This window comes from Phocoena phocoena, chromosome 6, assembly GCF_963924675.1.
Source record: "Phocoena phocoena chromosome 6, mPhoPho1.1, whole genome shotgun sequence".
NCBI classification, from domain to species: Eukaryota; Metazoa; Chordata; class Mammalia; order Artiodactyla; family Phocoenidae; genus Phocoena; species Phocoena phocoena.
This window is the reverse complement of record NC_089224.1, coordinates 105,030,949-105,048,622: the sequence shown is the minus strand read 5'-3', so window position 1 is coordinate 105,048,622 and position 17,674 is coordinate 105,030,949. Positions and strand designations below refer to the sequence as shown.

The following is a 17,674-nucleotide window of genomic DNA, read 5'->3' as shown; positions in this document are numbered from 1 at the left end:
CAACCCATAAATGCAGGGAAGCATTGCAAAACATCCTGCCTAGCAGGTGAGGGAAGGGGTGTAATGGGAAATGTGGCAGGGGTCAGACCAGGCAGGGGTGCGAATGCCAGGATGAGGACTTGAAAATTAAGCAAGCAATGACATAGAGGAGCCAACTGATTGGTGGGGCGGGGTAGGGGTCAGGGTGGGGAATGAGCAGCCAGTGAGGAAGCTGCAGCATAAACCAGCAGAGTAGAGGTGGGCAAGGAACCAGTGTTCTTGTTCGTTGTTTTCGAACAGGCCAGGTAGAGCTTAGTTAGACCTTGGGAGGCAGCCGCGATGAGCCCTTTCCTGAGAGGGTCGCTGAAGGCGTACGCCCCCGGCAGGCCCAGAGGCTGGAGGCCGCGCGCCACCTGGTGGCCGCAGGAGGTGGGCTCAGCAGCGGAAATTGCAAAATCCGGGATTTTGCTCTGGGAAACTGAGGCAAGGAGCGGGTGTGGAGGAGATTGGGATCTTCCAATTGGACCCCGTCCCTATTCCAACCCCATTTTACAGATAGGAAAGCTGAGGAGAAGGGAAGGCGAACAAAACCGGGTAAGGACCCTCTCAAACGGAGGGCTTCAAGACCTCAGGAGTCAAGAGTCTGAGTTTCTTTATCGGCATCAATGGCCTGAAGCTTAGTTTGCCATTCTGTTCTTTGGGCAGGGGGAGAATGAAAGAGGAGGAAGAGAAACTTAAACCTTTCCCGCCCACCCGGAGGTAAAAGGCTTTAAAGAGTACTCCGGAAAGCGGAGTTTTATAGATTCATTTGCATACGAACGCAGTCACCTCGAGTTAAACTCCGGCCCTTTAATCTCGGGTCCAATTTGTCCCGAAGCCGCGGAGGAAGGCCCTCTTGAATACCCAAGCTCCGCCCCCTCTAAGCCCCGCCCACAGGGCTGGGCTTCATTGCACGTGCTCACCCGGCTCCTTCGCGATCTGCCTTCTAGGAAAGACTCATTCTCGGGGCGGGGGGATACGAGGCGTCGTAGGGGATGTTGAACATGGATAAATCACAATAAGGAGAAGATCCTGAAGCAATCTTTATTCAATTTTTACCAGAAGTTTTCATCAGGGTTCATGATATTGAAAGGCCTTGGCCTTCCCTTCTCAAGGCCGCTTTTCCTTCCTCCCACCCCTTCAGTTGGTGGGGTCCCGCGTGGCCGGCCTCGCTCGGCGGACTCCAATTCCCAGCGTGCCCCGTAGGGCAGTGCGTGGCAGCGGCGCGTGACGTCGGGGGTGGGAGCTGGCCAGTGCTGAGGGGGCGCGGCGCGGAGGGGCGCGGAGCCCGGCGGCTCGGGGCCCAGAGAGCGCCGCGGCCGGCAGCCCGCCGGCCCCTGACAGCCCCCTCCCCCCGGCGGACGACGACGACGACGAGGGCGCCGGTCATGGCGGAGCAGCGAACCGAGCGCGGGCCCTGAGCACCACCGCATGGAGCGGGACGAACGGCCGCCTAGCGGAGGGGGAGGCGGCGGGGGCTCGGCGGGGTTCCTGGAGCCGCCCGCCGCGCTCCCTCCGCCGCCGCGCAACGGTGGGTGAGGGGCGTGCAGAGTCTCGCCGGGCGAGAACCAGTCCCCTACCCCGGGGATTCCCCTCCTCTCAGCCGACTCTCACTCTGGGAAGCCGCGGCGGCCCGGGATCCCCTCAGCGCGGACCTTCACCCCGGTCCCCCTCGGCGCGGACCCTCCCTCTCCTCCCCCTTCTTCCCGGTTCCCCTCCGCGCGGATCCTCCCCCTGCCTGGTTCCCTCCACCCCGACCTTCGTTTTCCCCTCCCCTCTGTCCCCTCAGCACAGGCCTCCCCTCCCCCCGTCCCTCTGCGCGAATTCTCCCCCCTCCCCCAGGTCCCCTCTGCGCCGGCCCCTCTCGCTCTCCCCCGGTCCCCTCACCTCGAGTCCCGTCAGTGGGGAAGCCCCCTCCCCCTCGGGTTCCCTCCGCTCCCAGCCTCCGCTTCCCCCCCCGGGGGACTCCTCTGTGGGGGTCTCTTCCCCAAAAGGTCCCTTCGGCGACGAGCCCCTTCCCCTCCCCCCCCACAACTCTCCCCCACGCGGGTCCCTCCTCCCTCCGTGGACTCTCCCTCTGCGCCCTGCCGTCGCCACACCCTCGACCCCTTGGTTTTCTCTGCCCCTCACCTTTATGGAGCCTCTTTCCCTCTCTTCTGCGGTGCCGCGCTTCCGTTGCTGCCCCAGCCTCCACCTCGGTGCCGTCCCCCAGTTCCGTAGCTGCCGGCTCAGCGGTTCTCTTCTCTTTCGCACCCCGCACCCCGCCTTTCTGCGCTCCTTCCCCGCGCTCTCCTGCCCGCCTGCTCCCCCGCCCTGCTCAGCCCCTTCTGCCCGCTGGCTCAGAGCTCCGGCCCGACCGGGTGCCCGGGACACCTGCCTCTTCCCTTCTTAAACCCGTCTGTCCTGGCCCGCGCCTGCCCAACCTCAGTTCTCCTCTTCCTTTCGCGATCCTGGAGCCCAGGGCCGGAGGATTCCTCACCTGGCCCGGCCCTTCCCACCGCTCTCTCCCTGCCCCCACGTCCGGGCCAAGTCCTCAGGTTCCTCGGGGCTGTGGCTGGGCCCGACTCACCCTCCTCCCCCCGGCTCTCTGCTACCCCCGCAGGGTGTTTTATTTGTATCTGTTTGATATTTTCCCCCTCAGTGTTTGCCGCGGAATGTTTTTATTGGTAACGTGTAAGGAGCTTTTGTGAGGTCGTAAAAGGTGAACTTTTGAACTTGGAAAGCTCCCTGGAGCAATTAGCGCAGGCGTTAGCCCCGGGAGGCCTGCATTACAAAGGGTGCTCGTACCGGCCCGCAAACGCTTCGGCGGCAAACCCGATTTATTTATTTATTTGCCCTGCCTTCCACCTTTCAAATCTCCTCATTTCCGAATAAAGGGCAGGCTCTCGGAGATCCGTGTCTCCTCCCCTCTCTGCGCCATAAACGCGCAATTCTCTGAAAGATCTAGGACCGAAGAGTGTCTAACAAGTAACAGATTTTAAATTGAATGCAAACACCCGGGACAGTTAGGAGGCACTAAAAATTAATTGCTTTAGCAAGAAGTTTCTCAATCAGGACAGTGACCTGGCAGGTGTGAAGAAAGTAACCTGAAAATAGGTCACTTGGGTGCTCAGTTGTTGAATGAATGAGGAGCTACACAAGGGGAGAAATCTTGGGGTGGATCTGCGCCTTTATAAATTTATTAACTCATCAAACATTTATTGCCAGTTTGAGTAGATCTGGTATTTTTTTTTTTTTTTTTTACCAGTTAAGGGAAAAGTCTGTTTCCAAGAGAGCCTGGTTAACTTCACTAAATGTTGCTGACCAAATAGTGATATGTTTTCAAAGCTCTTGTCCTTTTCTGAGATGTCTGTGATGTGCGGTATCTAGGTGGCTGGCAGTCCCTTGGGATGTCTTTGGAGACTAATTTCTGAATGTGAACATGTTTGAGATCAATAAAATCCCGTGTCACAAAGGAGGAGGCTGGAATCCAGTTAGGGTAGAAGGAGACAGTATCATAGGAACAAAGGATTTCTTTAGTGCTTTTGACTTGTGAGCTTTTTAAGAGGTGATTTGGTTTGGTGTTAATGTGTTAAAGTTGTAAATCGTGATGTAAAATTTATCATGCTGATTTTTTACCCAAGTCCCAGATCTATGTTATGGCCCATATTAGTGTGTGTATTTTCATAATGCCTTTCTGTGTGTCTGTACTTCCTGTATCCACCTGTGCGACACGTAGCTGATGGATTGTACTACAGACAGTACTTTCAGTTCTACTTGAGAATATTGTTGCAAGGGAAGCCTAGGAACTGCATTTGCTATTAATTATTCATTAGTACATTTTAAAGAACTCAGTGGTAATTTTAACTCTTAATCAAATTTCCCTTTCACAGCCTCATTTCCTCAGTCGTCTGGACCATTTAAAAGAATGTTATCAAGCAATACATTTAGGCTAAGGTGGCATCAGTCCAGTTTAGTGCTGCAAATATTTCCTTTTTGTTGAAAACAGAATGGGATTTTGGCAGTTTGATGGGCTTTACAGAAAATATGTGAAACATTAGACTGTTGTGGGAAGTTTTATTTTCTAGTGTAAAAATGAGCATTGTCTACTGTTTTACAATTTATGTTCATTATCTTTTATAACTTAATATGCTCACAGAAGAATTACCAAAAAAGAAAAAAAAAGTTTGGAATGGTGGGACCTTTTTTTTTTTCTCGTTCACTTACTAATTAATATTTTTCTCCAAAAGTAAATGAAACTGCTTAGGTTCCAAGCAGAGAAAATGAATTCTCCTGGCTTTTTATCCTAGCAACTGATTTCTATTTTATATGAACTATTTGCAGTAGATAGCTATCTAGATAGGAGGTCTTTTGGTTTGTGTCATGAAGAAATAAACTGGAGGTGGAATTTTAGAAATGTTTTCCTGCCAGAAATGCCACTGATGCTGAATTTACAGTCCTTTAAATGGTTTTAATGGTTTTTATTATTCTATTGCAGTAGAGTTGCTAGCCTTTTGATGCACCATCACCCTTCCAGGAATTCCCTGTGCTGACTGCGCTAGATATTTTCAGTTGTTGCTTTTAGGTTTTGATGACAAACATGAACTCAGTCATAATTTTAAAGGAAGATGAATAATTTGAGGAAGTATATGCTGAATATTGCACTTGTTCATTTTATTTTCAGAGAATAAGGGAGTAGACTTAAATATTTCAAGCAAAGGAAGATAATAAGCCACTCTAAGTAATTAAAGGCATGTTTTATATAATTACACTTTCGAGGAATTGGAGAGTTCACTAAATAACATCATGCCCTTTTTTTGCTAAGACCATAGCATCCGAATGTTTATCCCTGAAAATACATTAGCAGTTGTTTTCCATGACAGTCTAACTTTTCAGTTCTGTGACTTTAAAGATGAAGTTAGTTCTGAGTCACCTCAGAATTTTCTACTTCCATTAAAAAAAAAAAACATACTATAGTACAGTTGTTCTTTAGTAAAACAGCAGACAGGTGTTTTTTTAGTAGGTTCTGTGACCTCCAAAGAACAGTGAAAGGCAACAATAACAGATTCATTGGTGATTTTGAGCAGCTGAGGTGTGAGATGACCACATTTCCAATCTCATATTTACCATCCACTATCTTCTTTCTGAGCATTTCTGTTTCATGTAATCAGAATATGAACATGATGTGTTCTTAATCCATAAATCATTCTGAATTCTATAGCAAAAGTGTGTGTGTGTGTGTGTGTGTGTGTGTGTGTATACTGCATGAATTAGCATGTGAAAGGGAGTTAGCGAGGGAGATGAGCTAATGAAAAAACTGCTGGTAAATTTCCTAAAATATGCCCAAATCATGTATTCTGTATTCATAACTTCTTGGTTTCTCAGATTTTTCTACTTTTTCCTGGGGTTGTGGAGCAAAGGTTTAAATATCTAGGTTTAGGTTAGTGGAGATTGGAGGGTAGAAATGCCAACTGCAAGTATGATATTGGTAAAGGAAGTTTCCATACCACTTCTAGTGCTTGTTGTGCAAGATGGCTTTAAATTGCTAATGATGCTTGCATGTTCTGGGGCCTGGGGCTCTATTTGTGAGTTTCATCCTGTATTAAGACACCATCACTTTGTTTTTATAACTAGGTGGGTATTTATTGGTTTGTGTTGAATAAATTGGCCCATTAATCAATTGTATTCAGATGGTAGCTTTTGGCTTCAGAATTTCAAAAGCCGGGATAGCTCCTTCCATATTAGGAGACTATTTTCAGTGAGCTCATGTAGGACTTCGGGGCCTTGTCATAATTTTTGGTTCTTGTATACTTCTGTGTTGTAGCCAAGTTAAATGACATTTTCCATTTAAGTATTTTTTCCATTTATATAATTAGGTTGAAAGTTAAATTTGGGAAGATGCCACTTATGAGTAAATTTTACGTTGTTGGTCAAATCTACTCTATTAAAGTAGGACAATAAAAACGCCTTATTTTGTGTGAACCAGTCCTCTTATATGTGAAAAAGGTTCACAGTCAGAAAAATCAGCAGTTATGAATCAACAGATAAATCTTGCATTTCAGCAAAGAATAAGAGAGTCTTTGAAACAATTTTAAATAGAAGGTAGCTATTGAATATGTCCACACAGGTAGTGATCTAATATACCCAACTCTTTGTAATACTTCGAAAGTATTTCTGAGACCAACAAGTTGTGAAAGAAAATGTTTTCTTTCAAACTTTTGTATTCTTAAGGTCAACTTTTTCCTGGTTCAGGTAATTTCTTAAGGGCTTACGGATGCCTTTGATCGATAACTAGGGTTCAGAAATACCAGCATTATTTAAAGTCCGCAAGAAGTACTGAGCAGGTAATTCTTTTTCGGTTATTGCGTCCCTGTTAGAGCCGAAGATTCAGATTCGTCTGAACTTAATCTTAAAAAACAAACAAACAAACAAAAAAACAAACTCTGGATTAACTTTGATATACAGTATTCCAAGAATCAGGCCCAGTCTTTATTTATTGCTTGTTTTCCACCATGGCTTGTCTTTATGAAAAAGAAAGGACTGTTAGACCTTAGATAATGGAAAATTAGAAGAAAACCATTGTGAGGTGGCTAACCTGCCTTTTCAGTGTGGTTTAGAAATAACTATAAATAGAAAACTTTACTTGAAAGATTAAAACATTTCCTACTGTATTTCATTCTTCCCTTACTACCTGCTGTTAAACAGTAGCCTGCAGAGAACAGCTTTTCAAGAAACAGATTTTTTTTTTTGTTTACGATTATTTAAATTAAAGACTTTACTATGTAACCTGGTAATTCTAATTAACAGTGATTTAATTGGGGAGCGAACCAGGATTTCCTCATATGGCTGCCGGGGACCTGAATTGCTTTTTTCCCCACCCCCGGCAGCACCAAATCTTTTGATCCCTAAGCTACAGTGGTTGTCATTTGAGAAAGCAAACTGAGAGAAAATAAGTTGCGAAAATAGTCTACTTTGAGGCTTCATTTGCATCTTGGAAGTTGTTCTTAGAAAAAAAATTATAGGGATAATTGAATCTTTAAAATTTATTTTGAAGGGTGCAAACTCTCATGTCTAAATAGAAAATTCCTGAATTTCCTTAAAAATACATTTTTTGCTTTAAAAATTTGGGGGATGTTTTAGTATTGACAATCACTATTTCAAAAGAGAAATTATCCTTATTATAAGTCCACAGGAGGCACTTAAGTGTTTTGAATTTCTTTAGGAATGTGTGTTTGGGGAAAACAAAAGTTAGCCTTTATGCAGTGGAAAAATTTTCATTCAAAGTAGTTGTGGTTTCTCCATCAGCATTATATTAAAAAGTTCAAATAGAGAATCACAGATTCTTATGTCATATACTTAATAAACTGTATAGTTTGTTATATTAAGAGTTAATTTTAAAAAGTATCTTTAAATGATGAAGTCTTTGGATCTTAATTGCGAACCTTACACCTTTCAGTTTGTTTACATGGGAGAAGCTATTCAAGCATAAACCACAGATGGCGGTAGCAGCATATTTTTCTATTTTCTGGACAGACTCTGGCCTTTAGGTTGGTGTCAATTCTATGGGCACTGTTGATACGTCAGCTGCCAAGTATAATGTTTCCTAAACCAATTCCCTAGGCAGCAACATGTAATGTATTCTGGAAACAAATCTGGGCAATTGATTTGAAGATACACTCTGTGGGTGGTTTGAACCAGAGTAATGATTTTGCTCTCATCTCAGAGTGAGAAATCATAAAGAGAAATTGGTAATAATGATGGAATTGTTTGAGTAATAAGCTGTAGCACATTGGAATGGCAGTGGTGATATTAGCAAAGGATATATCAAACGTAGATACTTGCTTGAACAACTGTTTGCATTGGAAACAATTTGTAGTTTTTTAGAAAATATACTCAAGAATTATAATTTTGAGAGAGAGAAATGCACAACTAAATTCTTCATGTGGAAGAGGTAGATAGCCCTCTCAACTCTTTATTTCCAACTCTTTATATTTCATAGTATCAGGGAATTTTGTATCTGTCTATAAAAGCATTTCAGAGGTCTGTGAATGCTTGCTCTTCCATCCCATCATTGTAGTGTCAAAATTTCTGTGTTCTTAATTTTTCCCTTTAAAACCATTGTTTGAAAAAGGACATAATTAATTAAACAGATTTTTTTTTTTTTTGCGGTACGCGGGCCTCTCAACGTTGTGGCCTCTCCCGTTGCGGAGCACAGGCTCCGGACGCGCAGGCTCAGCGGCCATGGCTCACGGGCCCAGCTGCTCCGTGGCATGTGGGATCTTCCCGGACCAGGGCACGAACCTGTGTCCCCTGCATCGGCAGGTGGACTCTCAACCACTGCGCCACCAGGGAAGACCCTTTCTTTCTTTTTAAAAACTCTGTAAAGGGGCTATGGAGGAAAAGAAATGAAAATGAGTTCATATTAAGTTTTCTTTACTTGAGACTAAATGAAGTTCACGTCACTGAGTTCTCTGATAAGGCTTTTGTTACCTGCTACATGAAACCTGTTGCTTAACTGTTAATTATTTGTGTTAGAAATTTTCCAGTAGAACCTGTTTCCTCACCAAGGGTGGATTTATAATTGTGGAAATAAATCTGACAACACAGAAATACTTTATTACTTGATAAGAATCATTGCTATAAAAATTAAATACTTCGGAGATAAAAATCCTATCTTGCTTTTTAAAACTTCCATCAAGAATAGTTGTGATAAAAAAAAAAAAAAGAATAGTTGTGATAAACCATAATGGAAGAGAATATTAAAAAAAAGAATGTGTATATGGATGTATAACTGAATCACTTAGCTGTACCGCAGAAATTAACACAACATTGCAAATCAACTATACTTCAATTAAAAAAATAAGTAAAAGAAAAGAACCCAAAATTATGAACATAAAAGAATAGTTTGCTTGTTTGCTTTCAGTAGACATGTTTGGCTTTCACAGAGACTTCTAAAGTTGTGATTTTGGCAAAGTCAATTTGTAGATTGGTTTTCCTTTAACCTGGTTTGCACTGAGAGAGGTGGTAATAAAACCTGTATAGGAGAAGTATCTCCTCTTCTGGTGTTAAGAATACCCTTTCCTAGTGTGAGTAACATTTTAGTGTAAGTCAATTACTGTGTTGTTAAAGGGTTAGGGATTTTCTCCTTAGGGTAGTTGCTAGGTAGTGAGCTTGCTGGCAGAAGAAATGTCACAGAACAATGTGAGTAACAGTAAGGAGTAACTGGATCAGAATTTAAGATGAAGATTGGTGGATGATGAACATCAGTGTGATATTTGGGCTACCTTCCTGAGAGCTCTCTAGTTATCTTGATGTTCTTGGAGTTTCACGTAATGTACCTTTCAAAGCATTTTTGTGTTCTCCAGGCAGGGTGGGGGGGCAGCTTAGTAATGAGAAGATACATGCCTTTCCTTTTTCATTTTAATGCTTGGATATTATTTCAAGTTTCAGATGAGTTAAATCGTGCTAATTACTAAGCTTAATAACTGAGGCAGATTTGTTTTTTTTCTTCCATATTTTTGCTGTGCTCTCGAAATCTAACCTGCTAGGAGGCTTCTCTCTAGCCTTACAGTCCTTCCTCCAAAATGCCTTTTTAGCAGGATAATAAACCACCTGGGGGAAATCCCCCACTGATATCTATTCAGAGGGCTTTGTTTTTTTGGAAGTTGCAGTAGTAGTCTCAGCAAAGGAGGAAGGAGTTTGGTTAGATAGTGTGAGAGGGAAAGAGCAGGGACTCTGGAGTGTGGCAGAACAAAGATCACAACTGTGTGACTTTGTTTCTTGACTTCTCTGAACTTTAGTGTTCTCATTGAATAATAATAGCTAACATTTATATAGTTGTTATTATATAATATTCTTAGCACCTTACATATATCAACTCACTTTATTCTCATAACCCTATGAGGTAGGTGTTCTATTATCATCTCCATTTTACAGATGTGAAAACTGAAGCCCACAGAGGTTAAGCCCTAGATTTTACAGTTAGTAACACCGTTAATCATTTGTTTCCTAGGTTTAATCTCTCCTTCCACTCCTTCTCCCCACATATGATAATGTTTCTGAAATTGAGGGTAGGGTTATTAGGACTCGTGACAAAGTCTGTAGAGTGCCAAGCATAGTGTCTGCCTCAAAGCAGACACTTGTGAATCCAGGCCATTTATAGTTGTTGAGGAGGCCCAGAACTCAACTCCCGATAGATTAGAGAGTCACAGAGATCCACCCTTAGAGTTGCAAGTGATTTTTTTTTTCTTTCTCTCATGTTAGCTTTAATAAGCCAACCAGAAAACAACTGAGCAGAAAATAATTTTGCAGAATCAGAGATAATCCTTGAGTGCTAAGGAAAGAAGGGGTTTTGAGCCATTCAAGGCAGGGATATCATATCTTGTATCTGTAGCGTCAGCACTAAAAACACAAGAAATTGGTGTTTCATGAATGTTGAATGAATGGACGAATGAAAGCGGTCAGGTCAGGAATCTTGAGTCTTTTGCTTTAATCAGAGCCCTTTGAGTCTGAGTTCTTTGCTGGTAGTCAGAGAAAGTCTGCAAAATATAAGGGAAGGGAATGTGCTTTTCAGTCACTTCAGAAAATTGGGGCAAGTATGTAAGTCAAGCCATGTGTTGAAGCTAAATCCAAGGTTTGACAGGCCCTCCTGGAACCAGAATATAGCTACATTTCGGTTTGGAAATGTAGCTCTCATTATACCTAAAGTGACCAGATACACCAGATTAAGATGTGATGGCCAGTAAACCCCTGGCTGTTTGCTTGACTATGTTGGGGAATGTGGTTTAGGAAAAAGATGAGCTTTGTCCCCTATACCTTTTTTATTTCTGCCACACAAAAGCTGGCTATATGAAAAAGAGGAGGACAAATCTAAGGTTGATGTGACCCTTTGAAAATGGAGATATAAGAACCAGTTGTCTAAAGCTTGTAAAATATAGATAGTGATTTCCTAGCAAGGAGATGGTGAGACTGATGTGGCAGTGGGGGTTAATAGATTGTGGTAGCAATGTAGTTTGAGCAGGAAAGGACTTGTGAGAGGAGGCCAACTACATTATTTGAGGAGGTATGAGGTTCAGGAAATAGTTGATGCGCCTAGGTTTTGCCTGGGTTCTCATTCTAGCTCTCTTATAAAGGCATGTCTCCATGGGTCCACGTATAAAATGAAGGAGCTAAATTAGATAATCCCTGAAGGAATTTTCCAGCTTTGTGATGAAATGAATTGGGTAAAACAGGAAGTTGCAATTTAGGAAAGCCCTGCCTAAAGCAAATAACTATGGTACTCACAGCCCAAATTCATTGGGATGATTTTGATTACAGATACTGTTCAATAATCCCTCAAACAATATTTACATTCCTTAATGCTTACCATACCTTGTTTCCCTGTTTAAATTTTAGAATACCTGGCTGCTGTAAAGTCTGTAGGATTACATAATTTACATGTAAATTCTGTTCTCTGGGTCTACCGCATAGAAATGTTTGCAGTTAAAGTTATGACATTATGACAATTTGTAATGTAAACTCGAAATTCAATGTAGAGTTTTCATTTGTGTTTTTTTCTTTTTAACACGATCACTTTTCTTCTCATTTATAACCCCACCCCCTCAATGTCACACTTTTCTTTTGTAAGTACATTTTCATTCATTGAGTTAAACCCACAGTTCATTTCAGAGTTTTCTCTTATTCCTTGTAAAGGAATTTTTATCTGCAAAACTCATTCAGCATTGAGAAGAGTCCTATCCTCTTAAGATCAAATGCTCTGAGTTTGAGAACTTGGATTCATTAAGGAAAATTGCAAAACCTTCTTAAATGCTGTTGGTCTGGAAAAAGGGAACCCAGCAGGAAAGGGGCGGCAATGTATGGGGGAGGGGTGGAGGGGGGTTAGCAAGGGAGCTGCAGTTGAAATATTCATCAATCATTTTACTGGCACCAGGAAACTAATCAGCCTTTTAGGGGAGAGAACTTAATCAATCACCTAATGTGGGAAATTACAATTGCTTTCCCACAAAAAAATATTCCCTTACTTGCTGACAGATTAAATCTGAAAGATAGTTGGGCTGGCTGGAATTCAGAGCTAACTGCTGGTGAGCAGTTACTCAAAGTACTACTGTGATGAAAAAATGCATTTAACATTTGAAGATAAAATGCACTATCTGCCGTGAGCCTTTTAAAAATATTTCGAAGTAAGTTTGCTTTTCATATAGTGTGCCCATTAATAGAAGAACAATTACCGAGCATCTATGGGTAGTATGAAGTGTGTGAAGTACTGTAAATTTATTCTCCAAAGCTAGTTTCAGGAGCATAGATAGGGCTCCTGGCCGAAGGATACCCAGTGTTTCCAATGCTGTGTTTGGAAAGCAAGTTTAGAGCGTTGTTTAAGGGACGCTTCCTGGGCAACACAGTTGGAAGTGCTTGCATACAAGCAGGAGGGATTTAGCTCTATCTTGTATTTAGATTTTAAATGGTGTGATCTCTGAGTTCTGTGCTTGAATTGCCTGTGGCCCTTAGGTTCCTTAGGTGTGAGCTGTTTAGGAATCTAATGATTTTAAAATTAGAAATGTGTAATCACTGTAGAAAATATGGAAACTGAAGGGAAAATTACGTATAATCTTGTCTCCAAGCAACTTTTATTAGCATTTTCTTATGTTTTCTTCTAGACTTTTCAAATCCTAGTTTTTTTGCGTATTGTTCTGATCATACAGTATATACCGTTATGTTTTATGCTTTTTGTTTAATTTTAAGCCTTTTTCTCATGTTATAAACTTTACTGATTCAACATTAACTTATTTAAAACTTTTAATAGCTATATGACAGCCCATTGTTTTTCAGTGTTGGACATTAAGATAGTTTTTAGTTTCTCACTGGTATAACACTACTGCTCAGACTATCTTGTGCTTTCTTTTATTTTGGCTTATTTTTGGGGGGATAAATTTTTAGAAGTATGTATCTACCTCGGTGTACCATCGCCAACAGCCAGTTTAATTTACACTAAGATATCTTGTATACTAACGTCTAGGACTCATTACTATATTTTTAATAAATGCCTCATGCTTGAGATAGAATTGAGACACTGGTAGGCTATTTCCTCTGTTCTTATGTTATGGAGGGATATGTGAAGTCGTTCCCAATGCCTTTTGTACTCTGAATCTTTTAGATTTCTGGCACCAGGCCCCCCATGCACATTGTCTTCTACCCCCCACCCCAGTATCTCCAGCCTGGTCAGAGCAGTGCTTAAGGACCCTTCTGAGGCTGCCTTCTTTTTCTTATAGATCATGGGTGAATGGGTCACAAAGACACTCTGGAGCCTTCTCTGGTTGCCTCTGAAAATTTCAGGAGGATGGATTGGGGTGGGGGGGTGTCTCTCTGTCTTCAAATACAACTATATCAACTTCCTCAAAGTCTTGAATGTGTCCTGAAACTTAAAACTGAATTTGATTGGAAATTAAGTACATGGAGAGAGAAGTTAAACTTACATTCCTTTAGATATCTGCATAATCTGCATGGCTTCCTCAGTGGCTGAAACACTGACCCTGCACAGGGTTTGATAGTGAAAAACCTAAATAAATTTTATGCTAATTTGAAGGGCATTCATAATTTTTAACAGGGCTGGTTTCAGAATGGAAACAGATATTTTCAGAGTCTGGCTGTCTACAAATTTTGAATTAAATCATAAATCATACTTGCTGAAATTAAGATTTAAGAGTCTTTTAGTAATTTTAAAAGTTGAGGTTGATTGAGAGTAAACACAAATGTTTGAAGATCATTTGGTCTGCTTCTTTGTGTTCACCACTGGTGGTAAGAGAGTTTGCAATTTGCCAAGACACAGTTTTTATAAGGCTCTTTAATAAGAAAGTGAATAAGCCAGCTGCTCTTTCCCTCGACTATACCAATTGCAGACCCTCTCAAATCCTGGTTAGTAATTAAAAGCCTTGAGATGACCTTGAATCTAACTGAAGGACAAAAGTTGTCTTGAGTTAAATTTATAGTCCTTGTTGTTTTCACAAGAGGTTAGGAAGAATCATATTCTATTTGCTAAAACATTAAGGGTAGCCTTGGGTGTACGTTGAAAATCAGAAATAATAAGAGGCACTTTTAAAGTGCAGAAGAGAAGCCTGGAATGGACAAAAAAAAATTAGCTTTGTCATTTCTTCGTTGAGCACTTGAAATATGTATTTGAAGAGGTTTAAGGTAGGGTGATGTTTTTCAAAGTGTCAGTTTGCTTAAAAGATCTTTCTTTTCCCCATCTTAACATAAAGAGATTTTTGAACCCAGTGTTCAAAATCAGAATAAATGTTTAATGCCTTTTAAAAGTAACAGTTTAATTCATTCTTAAAATATTTTACAGGAGTGGGAACTTTGTTAGTAAAAGTTCCTGATTATGCTGAGGCAAAAATGCTTTATATTTGGGCTGTATCATAAGATCTATGAGTAGAGAATTTTTCTGCTTACCAAAAAGAGCAAAATATATTTTCAGTTGTTTAGAGAGCCTTGAACTACTATCTTATTGATAGGAGGAAAGTTGAACATGTTGCTACAAGAAAAGTCAAGTTTTATGTGTCAGTAGGTGAGATAAGACATTTCTCTTAGCATCATAAATGTGATAAATCCCTGAAGACCCCAGTAGTAAGGCAAACAGTTTGAGCAAGCACTAATGTCTTATATAGATTGTGTAGACTTAAGGATTATTTTAGTTTTTACATTTACTTAATGAGGCTAGCCTACACTTTGACCAAAATAATTGATCATAAAACTATATACCTGTGTGTGTGTGTGTGTGTGTGTGTATGTGTGTATATGTACACACACATCAGGGATTGTCAGTGTGGGATCCCTAAAGATGGTAGTATGGGTTCTCAAGCAATTTCAGTTGTGCAAAATTTGATCTAAAATCATGAGTAATAAGGTTGTCCAGCCTAAATAAAGTAATAATGTCTCTACAATCTTGACTTTTGCCTTGAAAGTATTCTAGTTTAGTCTGGCAGCAGCAGTGCCACTCAGCCTCTGAACAGCAGATACTAATTTTTGCAGAAGAGGGTAGAATAAATAGTTATTGTAGTATGGTAGACAAACTGCATTGGTATGGGTGACAACTTAAAATTATTTCAGAGAACTATTATTATGATGTAGTGATTAACTAGGTGTGTTAAGGCATGAGCTTTAGTTGGACCTGGGTTTAAAGCCTGTCTCTCCTACTTTTTTGATTTTTTTGGAGGGTAGTGGTGCTGAAAGGATGTAGAATCACCACACAAGTTACTGGAGAATGAATTGATGTAGTGTGTGAAGAACCTGGAGTGCAGCTGTGTTACTGTATGAAGATTATTTAACATTTTTCAATTTCCTTATCTGTAAGTAACGTTAATATACCTACTTCTTGGGTAAGCAAGCCAGTTCACCGAAATCCAAGTCATTGAAACTGGCTTGCCAAATATCCACTTTACCCAGTATTCAGTTCAACAAAAATCAATTTGCTGAATCTAATTTGTAGAACTTACAGAATTTGTTGTCAGTTTCCTTCTTCTAAATTGCTACCCTGTCATTTTTTGCCCTTTTCTTCTCTCCCTTTTCCTGTACCCCATCTTTTCCCCCATTACCTGCAGAGACAAATTGAACATTCTTGAAAATGCTGCTGTGCTAACTATCGATCTTAATTTGGCAGAAATCTTTTTTAAAACATAAATTTATTTATTTAATTTATTTTTGGCTGCACTGGGTCTTCGTTGCTGCGCGTGGGCTTTCTCTAGTTGTGGTGAGTGGGGGCTACTCTTCCTTGTGGTACACGTGCTTCTCATTGCGGTGGCTTCTCCTGTTGCAGAGCACGGGCTCTAGGCACGCAGGCCTCAGTAGTCGTGACATGAGGGCTCAGTAGTTGTGGCCTGCGGGCTCTAGAGTGCAGGCTCAGTAGTTGTGGTGCACGGGCTTAGCTGCTACGCGGCACGTGGGATATTCCCGGACCAGGGCTTGAACCCGTGTCCCCTGCATTGGCAGGCAGATTCTTAACCACTGCGCTACCAGGGAAGTCCCCATGAATTGATTTTCCTGTCTACTATGTTGTACTTTGTCTGTGCTAGGTTATATCTTTGAACATTTACTGTGGATTCTTGATAAATCATCTTGTGAAACCTATTCCTAATAGGTTTCTAATCCCAGAGGCCAGACTGGTGTAGTGTATGGCAGGTCAAACTTGGTATAATTGATACGTTGATAAAATTTTTCTAGTACTTGGCATAAGCTAAAATATATGATTCACTGTTCTTTGACACTTTGAACCCAGGGTTTCAACCCAGAGCTTATCCCAGGGTAAGATTTGTCAGCATGCCCTGGTATGAAGTAATGGAGACTTTAGAACAAGGGTTTGAAATTTTTTTATCTAGCTCATATGCTCTATCTAGAATTTTACCACTTTAAGTTCTAAATCATAAAAACTTAATGTCTCTCTTGATTAGAGCATGAAGTATTTGTGTTCTTCCTGTTGAAAGGAAAAAATTTTGTCCCAAACCAATTTCTTAGCTGAATTGTGATTTAGCAACTCTATTCATGTGCAAAATTAGTATCATTAGTACTTAGTTTGTGATCATTATCTTTTTCTGAAAATCTTGTAGTTAAGCGTTTGTCTTTTTTCTTAAATTGAAATTTATTGTGTGCTTACCGTGTACTAATTATGTGCAGCAGTCTTATAAGGAGAGTTACATTATTACTGTCATTTTGCAGATGAGAAAACTGGGAGCAGTTATGTGACTTGGCCTGGTAAATGGGAGAGATGGGATTCATATATAGGCTGTTTGACTCTAGGCCTCACACTCTTGGAATCTCAGCACCATATTCTGATAGAGGAGATCCTAAGGGCCATTTGTACCTTAAGGAGTCTAGTATTTAGAAGACATTGCTTTAATGGCAGATGCAAAAATTAAAACCAAACTTCAGAGTTAATGCCACCTCCATTTTTAGTCATGGGGACAGTTGTGCCCCTTGAAAATTGCTTGTTTAAATTCTTAACTTTTTTTTAAAACTGGCCATTTAAAAATTTATTTTATTCTATTTTATTTTTATTTACTTATTTTTGGTTGCATTGGGTCTTCATTGCTGCATGTGGACTTTCTCTAGTTGCATCGAGCAGGGTCTACTCTTTGTTGCGATGCACATGCTTCTCATTGCGGTGGCTTCTCTTGTTGCGGAGCGCGGTCTCTAGGCGCGCGGACTCAGTAGTTGTAGCTCACGGGCGCTAGAGCGCAGGCTCGGCTCAGTAGTTGTGGCGCAGGGGCTTAGTTGCTTCACGGCATGTGGGATCTTCCTGGACCAGGGCTCGAACCCGTGTCCCCTGCATTGGCAGGTGGATTCTTAACCCCTGCGCCACCAGGGAAGTCCCTGACCATTTTTTTTTTTAAAGATACCTTTTTGTGTTTCCAAGGAAAAGAATGAAGTCCAAAACCAATTAGTGGTGTTGGAGAAGGATGCTGTTGTGGGATTTAGGACATGTCCTTGCAAACAGGGAGGCAGTGCTGGCCCTGGGCATGTGACACAGAAGTAGATTTCTGTGTGGAATGGGAAGGAATTGTAATACTTAATGGCTTTTAGGAAATAAAGCAAAATAACATTAGGCTACTTAATACTATGTGGAACAAGTTAAAAAATGAATATCGTGGGCTTCCCTGGTGGCGCAGTGATTGAGAGTCCGCCTGCCGAT

The 17,674-nt window shown here is 41.4% G+C and overlaps 1 protein-coding gene across 4 annotated transcripts in view; it reads left to right on the top strand.

Annotated features, from left to right (window-relative positions):
• Positions 1-1,284: 1,284 nt before the first annotated feature.
• NR6A1 (nuclear receptor subfamily 6 group A member 1) overlaps positions 1,285-17,674 on the top strand; it is a 204,704-nt gene continuing 188,314 nt past the window's right edge. For 3 of the 4 annotated variants that reach the window (XM_065878580.1, XM_065878579.1, XM_065878577.1), the window contains exon 1: positions 1,450-1,549. In XM_065878580.1, the coding sequence (XP_065734652.1) occupies positions 1,450-1,549 (100 nt within the window). Of the gene's footprint in view, positions 1,550-17,674 lie in introns of all 4 variants that reach the window. The other variant, XM_065878578.1, reaches the window with a different exon arrangement.